This window comes from Rhinatrema bivittatum, chromosome 8 (assembly GCF_901001135.1).
Source record: "Rhinatrema bivittatum chromosome 8, aRhiBiv1.1, whole genome shotgun sequence".
NCBI classification, from domain to species: domain Eukaryota; kingdom Metazoa; phylum Chordata; class Amphibia; order Gymnophiona; family Rhinatrematidae; genus Rhinatrema; species Rhinatrema bivittatum.
In genome coordinates this window covers 89,799,178-89,819,393 of record NC_042622.1, presented here as the reverse complement: position 1 = coordinate 89,819,393, position 20,216 = coordinate 89,799,178, and the positions used below count along the sequence as shown (strand labels likewise).

General features: G+C 43.1%; 1 protein-coding gene across 3 annotated transcripts in view; it reads left to right on the top strand.

The window, feature by feature from the left end:
• The window catches only part of LOC115098082 (histo-blood group ABO system transferase-like), a 128,355-nt gene that overhangs the window by 97,257 nt on the left and 10,882 nt on the right, over window positions 1–20,216 (top strand). For all 3 annotated transcript variants that reach the window (XM_029614392.1, XM_029614391.1, XM_029614393.1), the window contains exon 6: window positions 13,215–13,349. In XM_029614392.1, the coding sequence (XP_029470252.1) occupies window positions 13,215–13,349 (135 nt within the window). The remainder of the gene's footprint in view (window positions 1–13,214; window positions 13,350–20,216) is intronic.

Genomic DNA, 20,216 nt, shown 5'->3' with positions numbered 1-20,216 from the left:
GCTACAGCTTGCTGCTAGCCTCAGATGCCGGCTTGCTTCTGGCTCCGCGCCGGCCTCCGGCCTGCCCTGCCTTTAACCGACCTTCGGCTTAGCGCAGCCTGCTCCCAACCCTTCCCGGGATTCTTGAACTCTTATTTCACTCTGCTTGCCCTTGTTCCAGCTTTCTCCCGCCTCAGCCTTTCTGGACATTCTATAACAGCACCTAAGTCCCAAGGGCCCAAGTCCCTATGGGCTCCTCCCGGGGGGTCCCTGGCTCCGGGTGAAGCCTTGCCAGGTTGTGTCTCCGCCTCCCGGCCTACCCTGTCTCCCTCGGTAGGTCGGCCCAAGGGTCCACTATCCTATCCAGCAGCATCAAACCGCAACACTATTACTCAAATTCGACGAAAAGGTTTTTTATCTATTTGCCAAGATGTTGTTGCTTTAGGTTTATCTTTTCTTCTTCATTTTCCTTGTAAATGTATCATTAAAAAAGGAGACGAGTGTTTTATCTTTTTTTCTCCTGAACGGCTAAAACTATTTGTTGAGTCTAGGAAACCACTCACCTCTTCCCCGGTGCCTCCATGAAGATAAAATTAGTAATGCTGGAAGTCTATGTTAAGCTTTAATCCCTTTTTAGATCTCCCTTTATATTTGTTTTTCTCCTCCTCCCCTATTTTCTTAATGTATTTCTGCTTAGTAGTAAAATTATTTTACTATTTCAAACATTTTCATGATGTGTATGTTAATAATTGTGATTTTCCACATATTTCTTTTACAAACTGTTGTTATGTTTATAAGTAGAAATTCTATAAAGAGTTAAAAAAAAAAGTTTGTGAGCATAAGAAGCGCGCCAAAAATCAAGCATACAACGCGTGCACACAGCTGACACACTGTGCATACCGTCAGCCTATAGAAGGCAGCAGAACACGCTCAAAAGTATGCAAAAATGGCCGCCACAGCTTACTTTCGCGGTGTGCAAGAAAAAAGCCTAAGTATGTGGCCTAGCCCACCAGGGGCCACTCAACCTGTCAGGCTGCCCAGTTCCCCAACCCCAATGGGAGCAGGAACGAACGTCGGCATGGTGCGTTGAGAACGGAGACCAGAGGAAGTCCTGAAACCCCTCTAACTGTCCATGAATGAAGTAAAACTTTCTCCTTTTTTTTATTTTTTTTAAACCATATCTAAGCTTAGCTTTTACCAGCTGAGTACAGAGACAGTCTTTAGCTGTGGGGGGAGAGGGCATCTACTGTCACTGCCATGCTTGGCCTCTGGAACCTGTTGCTTTTCAACTAAACTAGCAGCTAAGTCCACGCTGGGAAACACAGCTACCAGACCAAGGCACACCTCTGAGGAACCACGAAAATCGCCTCAGAAATTTTCAACTGGGGGAGGAACCTTTAGATATCACCGGAGGAGAGCAGGGCTTTCTTTTCCTGAATCTAGAATTTCAGATTTCTTCTTTCAAAAGGCTAAAAGCAATCCCCATAGAGATGCATGCCCACCATCTGCTGGAGAAGGGTCACTGCATGGTTATATATATTGTGATGTCAGCTTGCACTGTCTGCTGGCATCTGCTGGCAGGGGAGCATAAACCCACTGGTCCTGAGTCCATCTGTCTACACGTTAGGAAAATTAATGTTTTTTCTTTTTAACTGTGATAGTAATTTTTTCCTCTTTATGGGAGTTTGCAAACTTGCAATATTGAGGGAACCCACAACTATATTATGCATACAACTAATTGTTCAAAACAAACTTTGCAGTACAGAATTCCATTCGCGAGGCAGGGCCAGTGTAAGAGTATGTAGCACCCTAGGCAAACCTTTGGTGATACACTGTCATAATTAAAAAATAACTTCCCAGCCTAATCTCAGCTGTAGGAGGACCTGGTTCTTTTAAACAATCTCCATCGAGCAACTCTTTGCTCCCTTTTACTTAGAAGAGAAAGAAATGATATGCAACACTTTATCAGAGATAAAATTCTACATGACTATGGCATAGTTGCTCCTTTCATCCGCTCCTCTCCCCTTAGCCCCCGGGGCTTATCTCTAATATCTTTCATTAACAGCGCATGTAACCAATCAATGCTTTATTCCCTAATGACAAGCATTCTTACATCACATCATTATTCTTATTGATACATAATTTGTCCAATCACAGACCTAGTTTAGGATCTGTTACCAATCATTTAATCAAGTCAGAATACTAAAATGATGCCCATTTTTCAAAACATACTAGGTGTCATCTATTGTATTATGTTAGGTGTGAGTGCAGAAGTCTTAATGCAACTCTGCACAATCCATTCTTCAAGTCAGCACATAGCCTGCTCCATATTTTGACTATAAAATGTTCAAAACAAATTCTAACAGTACATTCACTACTTGAAATAACAGTATCTCAGAACAATAACATGCTTGTTAAGCTAAGCAAAGCAAAATCTAAAATATAACTGGTTTTTATTTTATGTAACCATTGTGCTTTTCCATATAGCCAATCCATCACATATAGAGACCTTTAAGAATCCAGAAAAAGGTATTTTTTACTCAAATTCCACAACACTCCCTCTCCAAATTACCTATTGCTGGCAACTCCTGCACAACACTCCCTCCTAGCAGGGGCAGTGGCTCCAGCACAGTACTCCCTATTTTAGCAGTATTAGATTTGGCACATTGCCCTTCTAAGCCTTGCACTGGCAAAATTGTGCTGTCCCCAAAATTTTGGCCCCCTAGTTTTCCTAATGGAAGCACCAACCCTGTTGGGAAGAAGTGATCTCCCAGCCTAGATCCTCCCTCCCCCCATGCATAAGTTACCTATTAGGATTCCTTGAAGAAAGTTATCAAATTCAAAATCAGTCACTTTCATACACGCACCCCAAACATTCTAATTCACATAACACCCCAATAGCTCTCAGTCCCAGACACGTCACTTTTCTTCAGTGGATAACTCCTGTATGCGAGGTACATCTTGGACCCGAATCGAAGACCTTGGGGCTCCAGATTATTGCAAGAAATATGAGAATGTTAATAAACCTGCTCCACTTTTTATGCTTTCCTTAAGAGAAACGGAGGGTAAAAGAATGCAGAGACAGATAAACCCAACAGCAAAAAGAAACATTTCAACCCTTGTTCTTCAGCTCTGTGCACCTATCAGTCCAGCATATTCAAATAAAAATAAAAAAAAAGTAAAGTACGACAATCCAGTGTAAAAGTGCAGCTTAAGGCCTAGAAACTAGGAAACCATGCCATACATCAGATCAAGCAGACAATGAAACTACAACTTGGAAACGAACACCCTCAAGAAATCCTTCAGAGTGATGGAAACATTTAGAATGAGAACAGAGTCTGTCTCAGAGCCCATCTACAAACTGCAGCCTGTTAAAGTTTAACTAGATACTTCTTCCTAAACTAGGGTTCATGCTATCCCAGGTGCCTGAAATACCGAGAGTCTTCAAAGTCTGGGAAACAAGGGCTGGTAATTCATCCTTGTGGAAGAAACGAAGCATGGTTCGGTATGGTTCCAGGCCTGGAGGGATTTATTCTTCTTCCAAGGAGCTGTCATCCTCATCTGAGGTATCCTGATCCCTGTCCGGGAAACTCTTAGTTAGGCGAGGCATTCGAGTAAAGCCGGGAGGATTTCGTGTTTCCGGCAGGGGTTGAGCCGGTGTTGCACCGGATTGGGGCCTAGCCTAATCAAGTGCTCCCTTTTAACTTGCTGGAAGCAGAGTCGGTACGGCAATCCGAGCTCTGGAGACCGGAGACCTGAATTTAAAGTTTCCTTGTTACCTGGTCTCGGCGCTTACCGCTTGTGCATCGGATGGTCTCCAGCTGCAGGGGGAGAGGGTTTTACCTTCACCGCCGTGCTCAGATGTGCACCCGCTGCCTTTCAGCCACTCTGGGGGCTAAGTCCACACCGGGACCAAGGCACATCTCTGAGGGATATCGGAGATCGCCTCAGGAATTCTCAACTGAGGGAGGGACCCTTAGGTATCACTGCAGGAGAGTGGGGCTCGATCTTCTTAAGGTAAATTTATCTTCTTCTTGTAATTTTCCTAACACTGTGCTAGTATGTGGGATAGTGTCCGCATCTGCTAGGAGACAGAGTGATACTGAGGAAGTGAGGTCAGTGCAGGGGTATATGTACCCAGGATGACGCCAGCTTGAAATCTCCCATCTGCTAGTAGAGGAGCACATAACCCACTGGTCTGAGTCCATCTGGCTACACGCTAGGAAAGAAACATTTCCACCCTTGTTCTTCAGCTCTGTGCACCTACCAGTCCAGCATATTCAAATAAAAATAAAAAAAGTAAAGTATGACACAATCCAGTGTAAAAGTGCAGCTTAAGGCCCAGAAACTAGGAAACCATGCCATACATCAGATCAAGCAGACAATGAAACTACAACTTGGAAACAAACACCCTCAGGAAATCCTTCAGAGTGATGGAAACATTTAGAATGAGAACAGAGTTTGTCTCAGAGCCCATCTACAAACTGCGGCCTGTTAAAGTTTAACTAGATACTTCTTCCTAAACTAGGGTTCATGCTATCCCAGGTGCTTGCCACATTCAGGGTGTGAATAGGCACATTGGTTTTCAGTCCCTGTCCTTTGAGTACGGCCAGCAAGAATTACTTTCCCCAAAGAAGCAGCGTGAACTCAGTTCCTTCCAAAATAGGACTCCTCTAGCCTTCACGATCTCTCGCAGGAGGATCCATCACTGGTGCTTGCCTTCCTAGGGTTTAGAGCTCACAGGTGAGAGGTCCTTGGGTGAGAGCCCTTTTGCCCCTAAAGGGTATCAGGCACAACCCTCTGCCTTTCTGTAACTCAAAATAAAAAGTACCCTCTTTCTTTCAGAGGTTTCACCTCCGAAAGAAAACTCCTTAGGGCAAGGTTGGGAGGCCCTACCAGAGTGAGGAAAAAATACATCTTTACTCTGCAGCCACTCTCTCTAACTGAATCCCTGAGTGCTAAAATGGCTGGGCTAAATAACATTGAGTCACCCAATTCAAAGCCTCCTGGTAGGAGGGCCTGAAGGGATGGATGACTCCTACTAAGTATGTTTTAAGGACAGGGATAGTGGCATTTATGGCCAGACCTGGGAGGGGGTACCACAATCAAACTGTATATAAATGATGTAACCTGTGCACAGTTAGGAAAAGAGACCTTTTTTTTTAAAAAAAATATTCTTTTACCTTTTGCTTCCTCTGACTTAATATCGCCACCATATTAAGTCGGAGGATGAACAGAAAAGCAGTATTTTCTGCTTTTCTATATAGGCTTTTGGGCTGCTCAGAAATTAACGCCTGCTCTGGGCTGGTGTTAATTTCTGAGCGTACAAATGTGCGGCTTGGGCACATTCTTTTTTTTGCATGTGATGAGCGCTATTAGTTTCGGGGGGGGGAGGGGGGGGGTTGGATGCATGTTTTGGACACGCTCAACCCCTTATGGTATAAAGGGTTGTGGACATGTGTCCAAATCATGCGTTAAACAGTACGTTCAGCTGAGCACGCTTTACTGTGAATTAATCCAAAACCTCGTGTGGCCAGACCCTCTAGTCCGTTACTACATGTCCCTAGACCCTAGTTAGACATTTCAACTCTTGTGTGCCTTCCATCCCCCTTGCCCTCCTCCCACCTTGAGAGAGCTGGAATTGGATGCTCTTGCCTTTATAACCCAGCTATTTTGTAATTTGGAGGGTGATTAATGGTTAGTTTAGGTCAGATACAGAGCAGTACAGATGTCTGGTCTCTCCTTTCTGGTGAGGCCTCCCTGCCTCATTAGGCTTTTGCTTTTTGAAGTGGACCAGTTCTGTGTACTCCCTGCCAGAGAGGCTATCTGGTATTAGTTGTAGTAAGGAAACTTTTTGCCGGAACTCTTTTGGGACTCCCGTTCCAGGATTGAAGATCATTGAGCCCATTCCCTCCATGAATGTGGCAAGCACCTGTGACAGAAGAATGCAATCCAAGGATGATTTTAGAATCAAAGAAGTATTTTTTTTCTCTTTTGTTGCGAGGAGACTTTTTTAACCACCCCTTCTCACTAGGAGCCAGGCTGGTAAAGCAGGTTCCTAACCCTACAGACTTTTCAACACAAGGAGTCACCATTTAAACCAACTAAAGGAGTTAAGTAAGATCTGGAGAACTACATCTGGATCTTTACTTGTATGGGACCAGGACACAGGGCTGGGTGTTCGGGATTGCTCTGCAACTCAAGTAGGACTGTTTTGGTTTTTTTTTTGTGGTAGGAGACCCCTGTTATGATAATCCCGGTAGGCCACTGGGAGAGCTTTTGTGCACAATTACATCACTATGGGAAGCTCTGCTCAGACTGCTGAAATAAAGTACACCTACCTAGAGTGAACATCTATGACTGTAACAAATTCATCTATAACTTCATATATATGAATACAATGGACTTTAATTTTGACTTTTAACCAATCAGTAAAAATTATGAGTTAACACCCAGGGCTGGTCCTGCCTAGTTTGTCCCAGCAACTCCTTCCAGGGGATGCTGCATCTAACAACACACAGGGATTATCACACCACTGTCTGGGTCATAAATTAAAGTTTCCCCCCCATAAAAAGAATCCACTTCTGGGACAGAAAGTGCAAGACATGGGAGGATTGCTAGCCAGAGAAGCCCTTAAGAAATAAATATGTTTGAGTGCCCTTAGGGTTAATTCCCCACTAAGGGTTAAACTTGCAAAAAAAAAAACCAAACCTACAAGACACTTAAAATCTATACAGCAACCCTACCATAAGTAACAGCGGTAACATCAAGGACTCAAACAACAAGAACCCTACCTGTAAAAAAGCAACACTGTAAATATTATACTGGGTCCCAAAATACCAATATACCACCTACTAGGGAAACGAAACAAATCCAATTGATATAGATCCCTATACAGACATTAGAACATAAGAACATAAGAAAATGCCATACTGGGTCAGACCAAGGGTCCATCAAGCCCAGCATCCTGTTTCCAACAGTGGCCAATCCAGGCCATAAGAACCTGGCAAGTACCCAAACACTAAGTCTATTCCATGTTACCATTGCTAATGTCAGTGGCTATTCTCTAAGTGAACTTAATAGCAGGTAATGGATTTCTCCTCCAAGAACTTATCCAATCCTTTTTTAAACACAGCTATACTAACTGCACTGACCACATCCCCTGGTAACCAATTCCAGAGTTTAATTGTACGTTGAGTAAAAAAGAACTTTCTCCGATTAATTTTAAATGTGCCCCATGCTAACTTCATGGAGTGCCCCCTAGTCTTTCTACTATCTGAAAGAGTAAATAACCGATTCACATCTACCCGTTCTAGACCTCTCATGATTTTAAACACCTCTATCATATCCCCCCTCAGTCGTCTCTTCTCCAAGCTGAAAAGTCCTAACCTCTTTAGTCTTTCCTCGTAGGGAAGCTGTTCCATTCCCCTTATCATTTTGGTAGCCCTTCTCTGTACCTTCTCCATCGCAATTATATCTTTCTTGCGATGCGGCGACCAGAATTGTACACAGTATTCATGGTGTGGTCTCACCATGGAGCGATACAGAGGCATTATGACATTTTCCGTTTTATTCACCATTCCCTTTCTAATAATTCCCAACATTCTGTTTGCTTTTTTGACTGCCGCAGCACACTGAACCGACGATTTCAATGTGTTATCCACTATGACACCTAGATCTCTTTCTTGGGTTGTAGCACCTAATATGGAACCCAACATTGTGTAATTATAGCATGGGTTATTTTTCCCTATATGCATTACCTTGCACTTATCCACATTAAATTTCATCTGCCATTTGGATGCCCAATTTTCCAGTCTCACAAGGTCTTCCTGCAATTTATCACAATCTGCTTGTGATTTAACTACTCTGAACAATTTTGTGTCATCTGCAAATTTGATTATCTCACTCGTCGTATTTCTTTCCAGATCATTTATAAATAACTTACTAAGTTATTTCCACCAATGTTAATATTTAAGCTACTCTTAAGTAATATCCTAAGTTGTTTTTCCTATTAATTACACTTTGCTACGCATATTTAACTAACTTAACCATTGTTTGCCTCCCCCTCTTTGAGATGTTCTTTATAATAGTTTTACCATTATTAACTTGTTTAATGTATAATGTTTAGGCTTATAGTTAACCTTTACTATCTTGTTCTATGTATAACGCTTAGGTGTATGTTAATATGTTCTCTGTACACCGACGTGATATCTTGATAAACGGCAGTATATAAAAACCAATAAATAAATAATAAATAAATAAATATTAAAAAGTAAGGGTCCCAATACAGATCCCTGAGGCACTCCACTGTCCACTCCCTTCCACTGAGAAAATTGTCCATTTAATCCTACTCTCTGTTTCCTGTCTTTTAGCCAGTTTGCAATCCACGAAAGGACATCGCCACCTATCCCATGACTTTTTACTTTTCCTAGAAGCCTCTCATGAGGAACTTTGTCAAACGCCTTCTGAAAATCCAAGTATACTATATCTACCGGTTCACCTTTATCCACATGTTTATTAACTCCTTCAAAAAGTGAAGCAGATTTGTGAGGCAAGACTTGCCCTGGGTAAAGCCATGCTGACTTTGTTCCATTAAACCATGTCTTTCTATATGTTCTATGATTTTGATGTTTAGAACACTTTCCACTATTTTTCCTGGCACTGAAGTGAGGCTAACCGGTCTGTAGTTTCCCGGATCACCCCTGGAGCCCTTTTTAAATATTGGGCTTATATTTGCTATCCTCCAGTCTTCAGGTACAATGGATGATTTTAATGATAAGTTACAAATTTTTACTAATAGGTCTGAAATTTCATTTTTTAGTTCCTTCAGAACTCTGGGGTGTATACCATCCGGTCCGGGTGATTTACTACTCTTCAGTTTGTCAATCAGGCCTACCACATCTTCTAGGTTCACCGTGATTTGATTCAGTCCATCTGAATCTTTACCCATGAAAACCTTCTCCATTACGGGTACCTCCCCAACATCCTCTTCAGTAAACACCGAAGCAAAGAAATCATTTAATCTTTCCGCGATGGCCTTATCTTCTCTAAGTGCCCCTTTAACCCCTCGATCATCTAACGGTCCAACTGACTCCCTCACAGGCTTTCTGCTTCGGATATATTTTAAAACGTTTTTACTGTGAGTTTTTGCCTCTACTGCCAACTTCTTTTCAAATTCTTTCTTAGCCTGTCTTACCAATGTTTATGCTTTATCCTATTTTCTTCTGTTGGATCCTTCTTCCAATTTTTGAATGAAGATCTTTTGGCTAAAATAGCTTCTTTCACCTCCCCTTTTAACCATGCCGGTAATCGTTTTGCCTTCTTTCCACCTTTCTTAATGTGTGGAATACATCTGGACTGTGCTTCTAGGATGGTATTTTTTAACAATGACCACGCCTCTTGGACATTTTTTACTTTTGTAGCTGCTCCTTTCAGTTTTTTTCTAACAATTTTTCTCATTTTATCAAAGTTTCCCTTTTGAAAGTTTAGCACGAGAGCTGTGGATTTGCACACTGTTTCTCTTCCAGTCATTAAATCAAATTTGATCATATTATGATCACTATTGCCAAGCGGCCCCACCACCGTTACCTCTCTCACCAAGTCCTGTGCTCCACTGAGAATTAGATCTAAAATTGCATTACATGCTAGCAGAATCTCTCATCTTGGTCACATGCATAGAACAGAGGCAGACCCTCACCATCATCTTGGTCACATGCATAGAACAGAGGCAGACCCTCACCAAATACAGAATAAAGGATCACAAATTAGAACCAGCAACATGCAGACAAAAAACGAAATGGAAACCCCAAGAAGCCAGACTCTCTACAGTGTAAGAATGGAAAACCAGAATCACCATTCCTCAAAAACAAACAATAAAATCAAGAAACATAAAGCATCAATTATAATAATAAAATCATACTAATAAAAGAATATATATTTCAAAGCTACTGACAGATAGAATAACATCTATTAATTAAAATCATATACATTTTAAAAAATTTCCCAAGCACTAATACAAAATTTCAAAACAGCAGACACAGAACACCACCCAATAATTAAAACTAAGGATTAAAAAAAGCCCTTGCTGTCCATACCTGGGAACTCTTGATTTCCAGTCACCCTAAGATTGTCAAGGATTAGGTAGGGGGGCACCCAAACTTTATCCTCTCTCACACACACACAAACTGTCATATATACATGCTGTCATATACACCCACAACCTCTCTTACAGACACACTCATACACATGCTATCTGACCCGCTCTCTCCCACCCCAGCACGTACACACAAGCTCTTACTCCCCCAGATTACCTCATATAAACACACAGAACCTCATTCTCACTGGCTTCCTCACCTACATACACACACACTCACTGGCTCCCTCACACACACACACACACACACATGCACTCACTCTCACTAAATTCCTCACACACACACCCCCCACCCCAGGAAAGCTCCCATTCATTCTCATACACAAACACCGAGGCAAGCTCCCAGTAATTCTCACACTCACACAGAGCCCCCAGACAAACTCCCATTCATTTTCACATACACATGCATATACACCAGGCAGGCTCCCATTCATTCTCACACCACTCCCCCCCCTGCTCCCCCAGAAAGGCACCCATTTATTCTGGCACACACACACACACAGACCCCAGGCAAGCTCCCATTCATTCTTACACCACTTCCCTCCAGGCAGGCATTCATTCACACATGCTCCCATTCATACATACACACACTGAAGGCAGGGCCCCTCTCTTTTGTTGCCGACAGCCTCTCTCACTCCTTTGCTGCTACTGCCCACTGTCACCACTGTGTGCCTGTTTGGGAGGAGCCGATCATTGCTACTGAAGCCCATTCTGCTGCCTCCTCTGTGCAAGCCCCACGGTACTTCCCCTACTACCCATAACTAATCAAGCTTGATATTTCACTTGGTTGCAGCTCCATCACTGCTCTCTACATTAATGGTGGGGGTGGAAGGGAAATAGAACCAAAGAGCTAAGAGAAACAGATAAGTATGAGAAAAAAATGTGAAGCTTGCTGGGCAGACTGGATGGGCCGTTTGGTCTTCTTCTGCCGTCATTTCTATGTTTCTATGTTTCTATATTACAAATTCATGGGACTAGAACTTCCATCATGCTGATCTTGTGCATTGCAAATTAGTATAAAGAAGGTGCTATGCTTGTGAGTCTGTAATACTGCAGGGTCGGCACAGACGAGAAGGGCACATTTCTCTGCTCAGCCACCGGTGGTATGGGGTCCACTGGTGGCTGCACAGGCCTCTCTATGTCAGCCATCTGTGCCCCCTACAGCCAAATGGCCTTGCGCCGGGGGGCATTGACCCCTCTCTGTCCCTCCCTCGGTATGCCCCTGGGTCCTTCTGCTCTGCCGTGCATGTTGCTAATCCATTGTCCTTATCCTGTTTGTGCCTTGTTCCTGATCCTGCATGTGCCTCCCATGTTCTTACGTCCGTGTCCCCTGCTACTGCTTTGTCCTGCTGTTGCCTCATTGCCTTGACCCTTGCTTCCTCTTCAGCTGATCTCTTGTGCTTGACCTTGGCCTATCTGCCTCTGCCTGAATACCAGCTGCCCCAACTCCTGTCTGGTATTTGACTCTGCCTGCATGCCACCTGCCCCGACTCCTGCCTGGATCATGACTTTTGCCTTCTCGCTGCCTGCCCTGACCATTGGTCTGTTCCTGGACTTCCTTTGCTAATTGGGACCTTACCCGAACCTAAGGGCTCAGCCAGTGGGGAAAGGGTTTGGTAAAGGTGAAACCCAAAACCAATCCCCGAATTTGTCCGTCTACTATTCGGTTTGCTTGCTAGGCTGTGTCAATCATGCCTCAGTCCCAAGGGCTCACATAAACATAAATAGAGACCAACCATGACAGTTCTCTGTCTCCAACTGCTGGTAGGGGAGAAAACCCATCTATTTAGACTGATCTGGTGGACATTTATGAAATGTGTTTATTGTGTAGTACAGACTGGGTGAAATGGGGGGGAGTTCATCCTGAAGAACCAAGAAGGTCTCAATGACCTGGAGAAGGACTGGAATAACTGATAGACTAACTGGTAAACTTGTTAATTTCATTCACATGCACATGTTTTAAAATTGTCCAACTTACATGAGTAAGTCCTATTTAACTTGTGCAAGTAAAATATACATGTGTAAAAATAGGTAGGAAAAGTACACGCATTCAGTACACTGACATATATGGTTTCAATGCATTGCATGCATTACCACGCAAGCCTACATACATGTGCATGGCCAGATTTAGGCATAGGCAACTTAGGAATGTGCCTGGGGTGCCACATTTTGAAGGCACCCAATACCTGCAATTCTCCCTTGCCACTTCTTGATTTCTGGGGACAAAACCCCCCCATTTCAGTCTTCTGCCTATTGGCACTATAGTCTTAAATCCGGCCCTGTGCATTGTATACTGCAAGGCAGAGATGTGCATATTTTATAAGATGCATATATCTCACATGCTTATTTTAAAATACTTGTGTAGATCCGCTCGTGGCCATATTTTGCATATATGCCACCACGTGCATTTGTTTGAAAGTGGTCGTCTTAGGGCCTTATTTTCCAAACATATCGCACGCGGTAAGGGACGTTTCGCACATGAAATGTCCCTTTTCGCGTGCGATACCAAAATGGGGGCAGAGTTGGCCCCGGAAGAGGAGGAGTCGGGGCGTCACCGGGGCCGACTCAGCGAAGCTGCCGCGCACGACAAAAAGGTAAGGCCCTTTTCGCATCCTATTTCGCTCCCAATAGCTACACCTCCTATGGTGGCGCTATTGGGTGCGAAACCGGCAGCGATCGCACCGTGACGGTGCGATTGCTGCCGGCTAGTGCAGGCCCGCCCCCCCATTTTGGCCCCCCGCCCCTCATTTCCTAAAGTATTGCAGGCCTGCGATACTTTAGAAAATGAGGCCCTTAGTTTGTAAGCCCTTCTGGGGATGCAGTACTTGAATGTAATCCACTTTGAAGTGTCACAAAAGCCGGAATATAAATATAAAAAATAAAAATATTAGAATTGTGGCTGCTTTTGAGGCTAGACGGACCAGTATGCAGATAAAGGTAATGAATCACTTTTAAAATAATAATTTGTTTTTCTCTCAGAAAGTAATTCCATATGAACCATAAACAGACCATTATTATTACTTAGTAATATTTGATTGTTGTAGCATAATAAAACTGAAAGGAAAATTTCTCTGCCCTCTAGGAGAACAGATGTCCTAGTCATGACACCATGGTTTGCACCAATAATTTGGGATGGAACATTTAGCACTGACATCTTGAACCAACAGTTCAAGCAAAGAGATGTCAGAGTTGGACTGACATTGTTTGCCATTAAAAAGTAAGTATGTCCTCCAAAAACAGAATTCACACCAGAGTTCTCTGTGGCAGCTTGAAAGCAGATTCTGCAACAAGGTGCATGGACTTCTGTGCCTGAGATTTTGCACATCTGCAACAGGCAGATCTGGAATCATCCAGTTTTCAAGGATCTCACACTCTTGCCTCCTTCCCAAAGTGTAGATGTCAAAATAAGTTTTAGAACAAGAACAGGACTCAAGTGGGGGGTGTGCTGGCAATAATATTATACTACTGCACGGAGTATCTGAGTAACCACAGAAATCATCCCTTTAAGCCTCAGAAATGCAGTCAAGTAAAGCTTGGTTAGTTTATCCAAACATTTGCATATCTCTGCTATTCTAATCTGTCATAATGTCAAATATAGCTGTTGGCTACTTAATCTGAAAATCTATTAATCCAATTAAAAGCAGAGTTATCCTACCAATAAAATTAACCAGAAATCACTAAAGCAGCATGACTTGGCAGTATGTACACTTAATGACAGATTGTGCAGTAACTAAATACAATATTCCCGGTTGAAACCCACACTGTGCTTTGTTTGACCGAAGGATATAAGATCCATTGGGTAATTTCAAAAAAGCCTCTACTAGAGGACCGGGATTCGGTTCTAGAGGGCAATCAGCCTCTCCTTCTAGTGTGAGACAAGTATTATAGACCTGCACCAGGGAATTACACACAGTTACAGGAACTTTGTGACAACCTTGTGCTATAATCCAGTGATAACCAGCATTATTAATACACAAATGTGTTGGTTCAAAGATTTGAATTGTTTTAATCCAGGAGTTGCTTCCGTTCAAGCTTTCTAGGTACTGACCCCAGTTCTGGATTTCCCAACAGCGTTTAAAAACCTGAGTGGTGATTGGGAAAAAAATACGTCTAACCCCTTGTACTAGAGTTGAACCTAAGGTTGCCCATGGTTCTTTTCCCATTTCATGTTTGGTGACCTGCAAAATAACTTGTGAGGCCTCAACATGAGCATACTGAATTTGCTCAGCTGTGAGGTTTATTTCCTCTAACATTTTTCACAATTGAAGGTCTCCCCATTTGGTTTTGGGGAAGTAAGACCATCAATAAAATGAGTAAGCTGTTCTATTCTTGCTAGAACCTATATTTTCTCATCAGTCGTGGATATGGCTTCAATCCCTAACTGTAAGGTTTGAGCTAAGTAATCCCTTAACTGAAAAATACCTGCTCTTAGCAGATATTCATTGGACTGAATGCCTTTTATAGCAGTTTTAATTCTATCATTAAGATTAAGGAATGTATTCTGAACCTCATGTTTCAAAGCATTCCTGCGTTTTCTGTTGGCTGTTCTCATTACCCAATCAGGCAGGGGAAATGAGTCATTCAGTCATTTTGTCTGTACAATTAAATCTAACACAGAAGTAACCTCAGCGTCATTCATCCCCCTCAGTTAAACCCCTGATACAGGCAGCGGTCAAGGACCGGCCCAGCACAGGTGTATTTTGAAAAAAATAGCCTCCTGAGTAAAGAAAGGTCCCCATACCCTATTAAAAAATCTTTTATTACAAAGATTAACCTGATAACGCCAACTAGGGCAAAAAAAGCAGTATTCCTGGGTGGACAAGGACTGGGCACAAAAGAACCTATTATTTCCACATGCATTATTCCATAAAGTTAAATTATGATATGGGATTTCTACCAATGCGTAAAAGAAACAGGCAATTCATCACAAAAGAAATGATAATGTGTATTTAAAAACAGAATTTCATTTATTTATTTATTTTGAATTCTTATATACCGACATTCCTGTAAAATATACAGATCACACCGGTTTACAGTAAAACAGAACTGTCGTGGGAGGGCGTTACATTAAACATTGAACATAAGAGCATAAGAACATTCGAAACGTTTGGAGAAACGTTTGGAGAAACGTTTGGAGAAAAACATTAAACATTGGAGCAATAAACATTGAACATTAACTAAGAGCATCAGAGCATTACATTAGACGTGATGCTTGGATTCAGGGGAGTAAGGGAGGGCATATGTGGGAATGAAGAGAGGGAGGAAGGGCTAGGGGGGGCAGGAGAAAAAGGAGGGAAAGAGCGGGCGGAAGTAACTGAGGAAGAAGACATCCCGAAGAGGCCGGGAGGGCAGGGTAGAAAGAGCGGCGTGCTCAATTATTCCTCAAGCCTTAGTTCACGTCCTTCGAACGGCGTCAGAGTGAGCTTGGGTTTCCGGGAAAGCTTGACTGAAAAGCCACGTTTTTAAATGTTTCTTAAAGGTTTGATGGCAAAGTTCTTGACGTAGTTCCGGTGGCAGAGTGTTCCATAGAGTAGGCCCTGCTGTTGATAATGCTCGCTTTCTTAGAGTGGATTTGGCCGGGGGGCATACAAGGTGCCTTTGTACGCTCTTCTGACTGGTCTGTCAGAGGTGTGTGGACGGAATTGAATACTAAGTTTGAGAGGGGCGATGTTATATATGTCCTTGTGGATCATCATGAGAACTTTAAAAGAGATCCTAAATTTGATGGGTAGCCAGTGAAGAGACTGAAGGATGGGGGAAATATGGTCTCTTTTATTTGAGTTGGTGAGTATCCTAGCTGCGGCATTCTGGACCATCTGTAGGGGTTTGATAGTTATTGCAGGGAGACCAAGCAGGAGTGAATTGCAGTAGTCTAGTTTAGAGAGGATAATAGATTGAAGCACCAAACAGAAGTCTCTAAAATGCAGGAGAGGTTTCAGTTTTTTAAGTACTTGTAATTTAAAGAAGCATTCTTTGGTTGTATTGTGGACAAATGATTTTAAATTGTATTGGTTGTTGAGCCAAACCCCTAAATCTCTGACAGAAAGGGAATGGTTGATAGCTGTTTTAGCGAATTGAGAAGCGCTTGGGGAGTTGAGGAGAACGTGGTTTTCATCCGGAGAAATGATGAGGATCTCGGTCTTATCTGGATTGAGGATCAGGTTTAGGCTAGTGAGAAGACTGTTGATAGATAGTAAACAACTGTTCCAGTAAGACCAGGTTTTTTGAAGAGAATCTGTGATTGGGAGAAGAATCTGGACATCATCAGCGTATAGGTAATACGTTAATTTTAGGTTAGAAAGTAATTGGCAAAGTGGGAGCAGGTAAATATTGAAAAGGGTAGGAGAGAGGGATGATCCTTGTAGGACTCCCAGGTTTGATCTGATGGGGTGTGATTCCTTATTATTGATCCTGACCTTGTAAAATCTATTGTCTAGGAATGATTTGAACCAACTGAATGATTAACAGTATCAAATGCTGCAGATAGGTCGAGTAGTGCTAGTAGGTAAGGTTGTTTTTTTCCTAGGTTTAGGAGGATGGTGTCCGATAGCGAGGTTAGCAGGACTTCAGTATTTTGAGTTTTTCAGAATCCAAACTGGAATGGGGAAAGAATATTGTTCTCCTCCAGGTATTCTGACAGTTGTTTATTTACTATTCTTTCCATAATTTTGGAGATCAGAGGTAGGTTAGCTATCGGTCGGAAGTTTGCAGGGTCAGTAGTCGGAAGGTTGGGTTTTTTTAGAAGGGGTTTAAGAATGGCTAGTTTTAGTTGTTCTGGTACCCATCCTTGTGTCAAGGAGCAGTTAATGATATCTGCTAAAGATTTTGAAATAATGTTTGGGATGGAGAGAAGAAGATTGGAGTGTATTGTGTCCAATGGGTGTGAGGAGGGTTTCAGCTTCTTGAGGATGTTTTCGATTTCCAGCGAAGACGAGGTCTCGAAGGAATCTAGAATGGAGCTTCGATTAGGAGATGTAGTGCAAGAAGGGTGGGTTATCTGTTGGGAGGTGGAGAGTGGCTTTATGAGGTTAGCTATCTTTTTCTCAAAAAAGATGGCCAGCTCTGTGGCTTTGTTGAACGCTTGATCATCTGGTATGGTAGGGGGAGAAGGTTTTGTGAGGGATGAGACATAGGAGAATAAGGCTTTAGAGTCAAAAATGAAGTGGTGGATTTTTTGGAGAAGAAATCTTTCTTGGCTCTGAGAATAGCATTCCTATAGGCATTAAGACGGGATTTATAGTCTGATAGAGTTGAGGTGGATGGGTTCTTGCGCCATCTGTGCTCTTTGCTACGTAGATCTTGCTTGAGAGCTTTTAGTTCCGGAGAGAACCATGGTTTCCTATTGTCCTGGGGTGGGTGAAGTGATTTTGTGACGGTTGGGCAAGATTGTTCTGCAACTTTGCTAGTGATCCTGAACCAGGATGTAGTTGCTGAGTGAGCGTCCGTGAGATCGAGTTGAGCTAGATCTTTTGTAAGCAGCTTACTAAGGTGGTCTATAGAGCAGGGTTTCCTGAACTGAATTGAGGTTTTAGGGAAGACTGGCAAGGGGTGATCTTTGATTTGTAGCTCTGAGGAAATGATATGATGGTCTGACCATGGGACTGAAACGCAGGTTGGGCAGGTAGCAGAGGTGATGCCCTCGTTTATGAAAATAAGGTCCAATGTGTGGCCTGCTTTGTGCGTGGGGCTGTTGACGATTTGTCTGAGGCCCAAGTGGCTGAGTGCAGTGAGTAGAATTTCACAATTGGGGGATTGTGGTAGTCTACGGTAGTCTACAAACATAAGACAGAGAATCCTTAAGCAGTGGGAGGGGGAATCCTGTATCCTCTCCCCCCCCCCATGTGGAATAATTCTCATAAGAGAGCGTTACCTCAGGAAAGATGTCCATCCAGGAGAAAACAAGACCTTTAGTCAAACCTGAAAATCCATACATAGGTCCAGACAAGGAGTCCTCCAGAGGTATCTTTGAAAGGGGATTTATGCAGGCACAAGATCCATTACGAAAGCAAGGATGAAGGGCAAATTGCCGCTGGAATTTTCAGAAGCACCAATATGTGGTTGAGAGCAGTGCTGCAGTTTCAAGGAGGGAGATTCAAAAATCCCAGTAAGATTGATATTCACTTTCCTGAAACCCAGGAACAAGTTCTGATACCTGGTTGAACAGAACTCTGCATGGAAGCCATCAAGAGGAGACTCCGAAGTGATGGAAGAAAGCTGCAAGAAGGAACGATCCAGTTGCTGGAACAGAGCAACAAGTCTGGACTCAAGACCCACAGGCAGGGATTCCGGAGAGATGCCTTGCCAGACCTGGTGAATGTAAAACCTGAAAGGAACATCAATATGCAACAGAACAGGATCTTGTACCAGCCAGCCATGGTACGGAACCAAAATGACACCAGAAGGCAAAGGCACAGCAAGAAGAGACAAAGGCTCAGAAAGTGAGCACTTACTGACATGTGAGTGAGAATAACGGAGCTCCCGTGAAGCTGCGGGAAAAGAGGTGGAATGCAGCTGGGTATGAGATAAGAGGTAAAAGAGTGAGATGGGAGAAGCAATAATCAAAAATACCCATCATGCAATAACATACTTACAATAAGGTTTATATAAAAGAAACACCGCATGCAAAAAGGTACTGATTGGGGAACAAACCACACAGCATGCAAGCAGAAGCTTCTGCTGGAAGCGGGTTAAACATGGAGGACGTTCAGACGCGGGAGTAGCTACGCCGAGAACAACCTGGTCTTCCTGCTCTGGGGTAGGCACAGTCATATCACATCTCGGAATGACATCAATTGCTTGAGCAGTGGGAGCGCTGGGCAGCGGTAGTTCCTCCTGTCTCATCGGCGTCAGCGGAAACTGTGGATGCAGCAGAGACTGCATCCACAGAGGCGCTGGCACCGGAAAACCCCAATGTCTCTGGAACCAGCTTGACATCTCTAATAGACACAACTTTTCTGTTCTCTGGATCCTCAGAGTCAGAAAGCAACAGTCCCGAGGTACCTAGAAGTTCTGTAACAATAAAGGGTTTAGACCAGTATGGTTCTAATGAGCCACGAACATGCGTTTTGCTCAAAACTACGGAACCAATCGGAAAAGGATTTGGATTCCGAGGGGCTTTGTCAGAAGTAACCATATCATCTGAGGAAGCCATGTTTTCTAGCATAGAGAACCCAAAGAGAGACATAGCGGGAGCTTCATGATTGGCAGTTATGGTACTATTAATCCGGATTTGGATCTCCGGAAGATGAAGGTACCAATTACTGGGGCTAGATTTCAAGGCAAAAATTTGCAGACTACGCTTAACCTCACCGTTAACCTTTTCAACCATTCCATTAGACCCTGGACGATGTGGGTAGGAGAATGGATGAGTAATGCAATCATCAGCACAGAAAGTCTAAACCTCAGAATTTTTGAAGGCTGGACCGCCATCTGTGCAGAGAAACTGAAAAGGCAAAATACCAAATACTATAGCCAGACGGTTAACAGTTACTATAGCTGTAATGTGTTTCTGTGCAAATAAAAACACAAAGCCAGTAAAGGAATCAAGTACTACCAAAATATGTCTGTAGCCACGGGAAGAAGTAAGGGGACCAACATGATCCATATAGACCACCTGCCCTGGTCTACATAAAGGGGGTCCAGTATGTTTTGGATTCGTGCGCTGACAATCCAAACACTCACTGACCATTTTCTTTGCCTGACTTCTAGTTAAAACCCATCCGAATGCTGGCACAAAGTTGCCGCATTCAAATGTAAGGAACCATGCCTAGCGAGACGTGCCCTTACAGTGGTCTCTTGCTGAGAGAAAGCCAATTTAGCTGCCTCATCTGCCGGAGAATTGTAACGAGAGTACCAGCCCAAAGTCTGGTGAGCTGGCACATGCAAAACTAGCACCTGGACAGTAAGTTTCTGTGAAGTAGAAAATATTAGTCTCTAGTGAGCTCTGTGTGCTATAGGCTTGCCTGTAATATCTAAAAAGTCATTGTTTTCCCACACTTTCATGTGTGAATTGAACCCAGGCACCACATATGTAGAATCAGAACAAACCATAACGGACCTGTCAGGGTCCAAATTGGTCATGTGT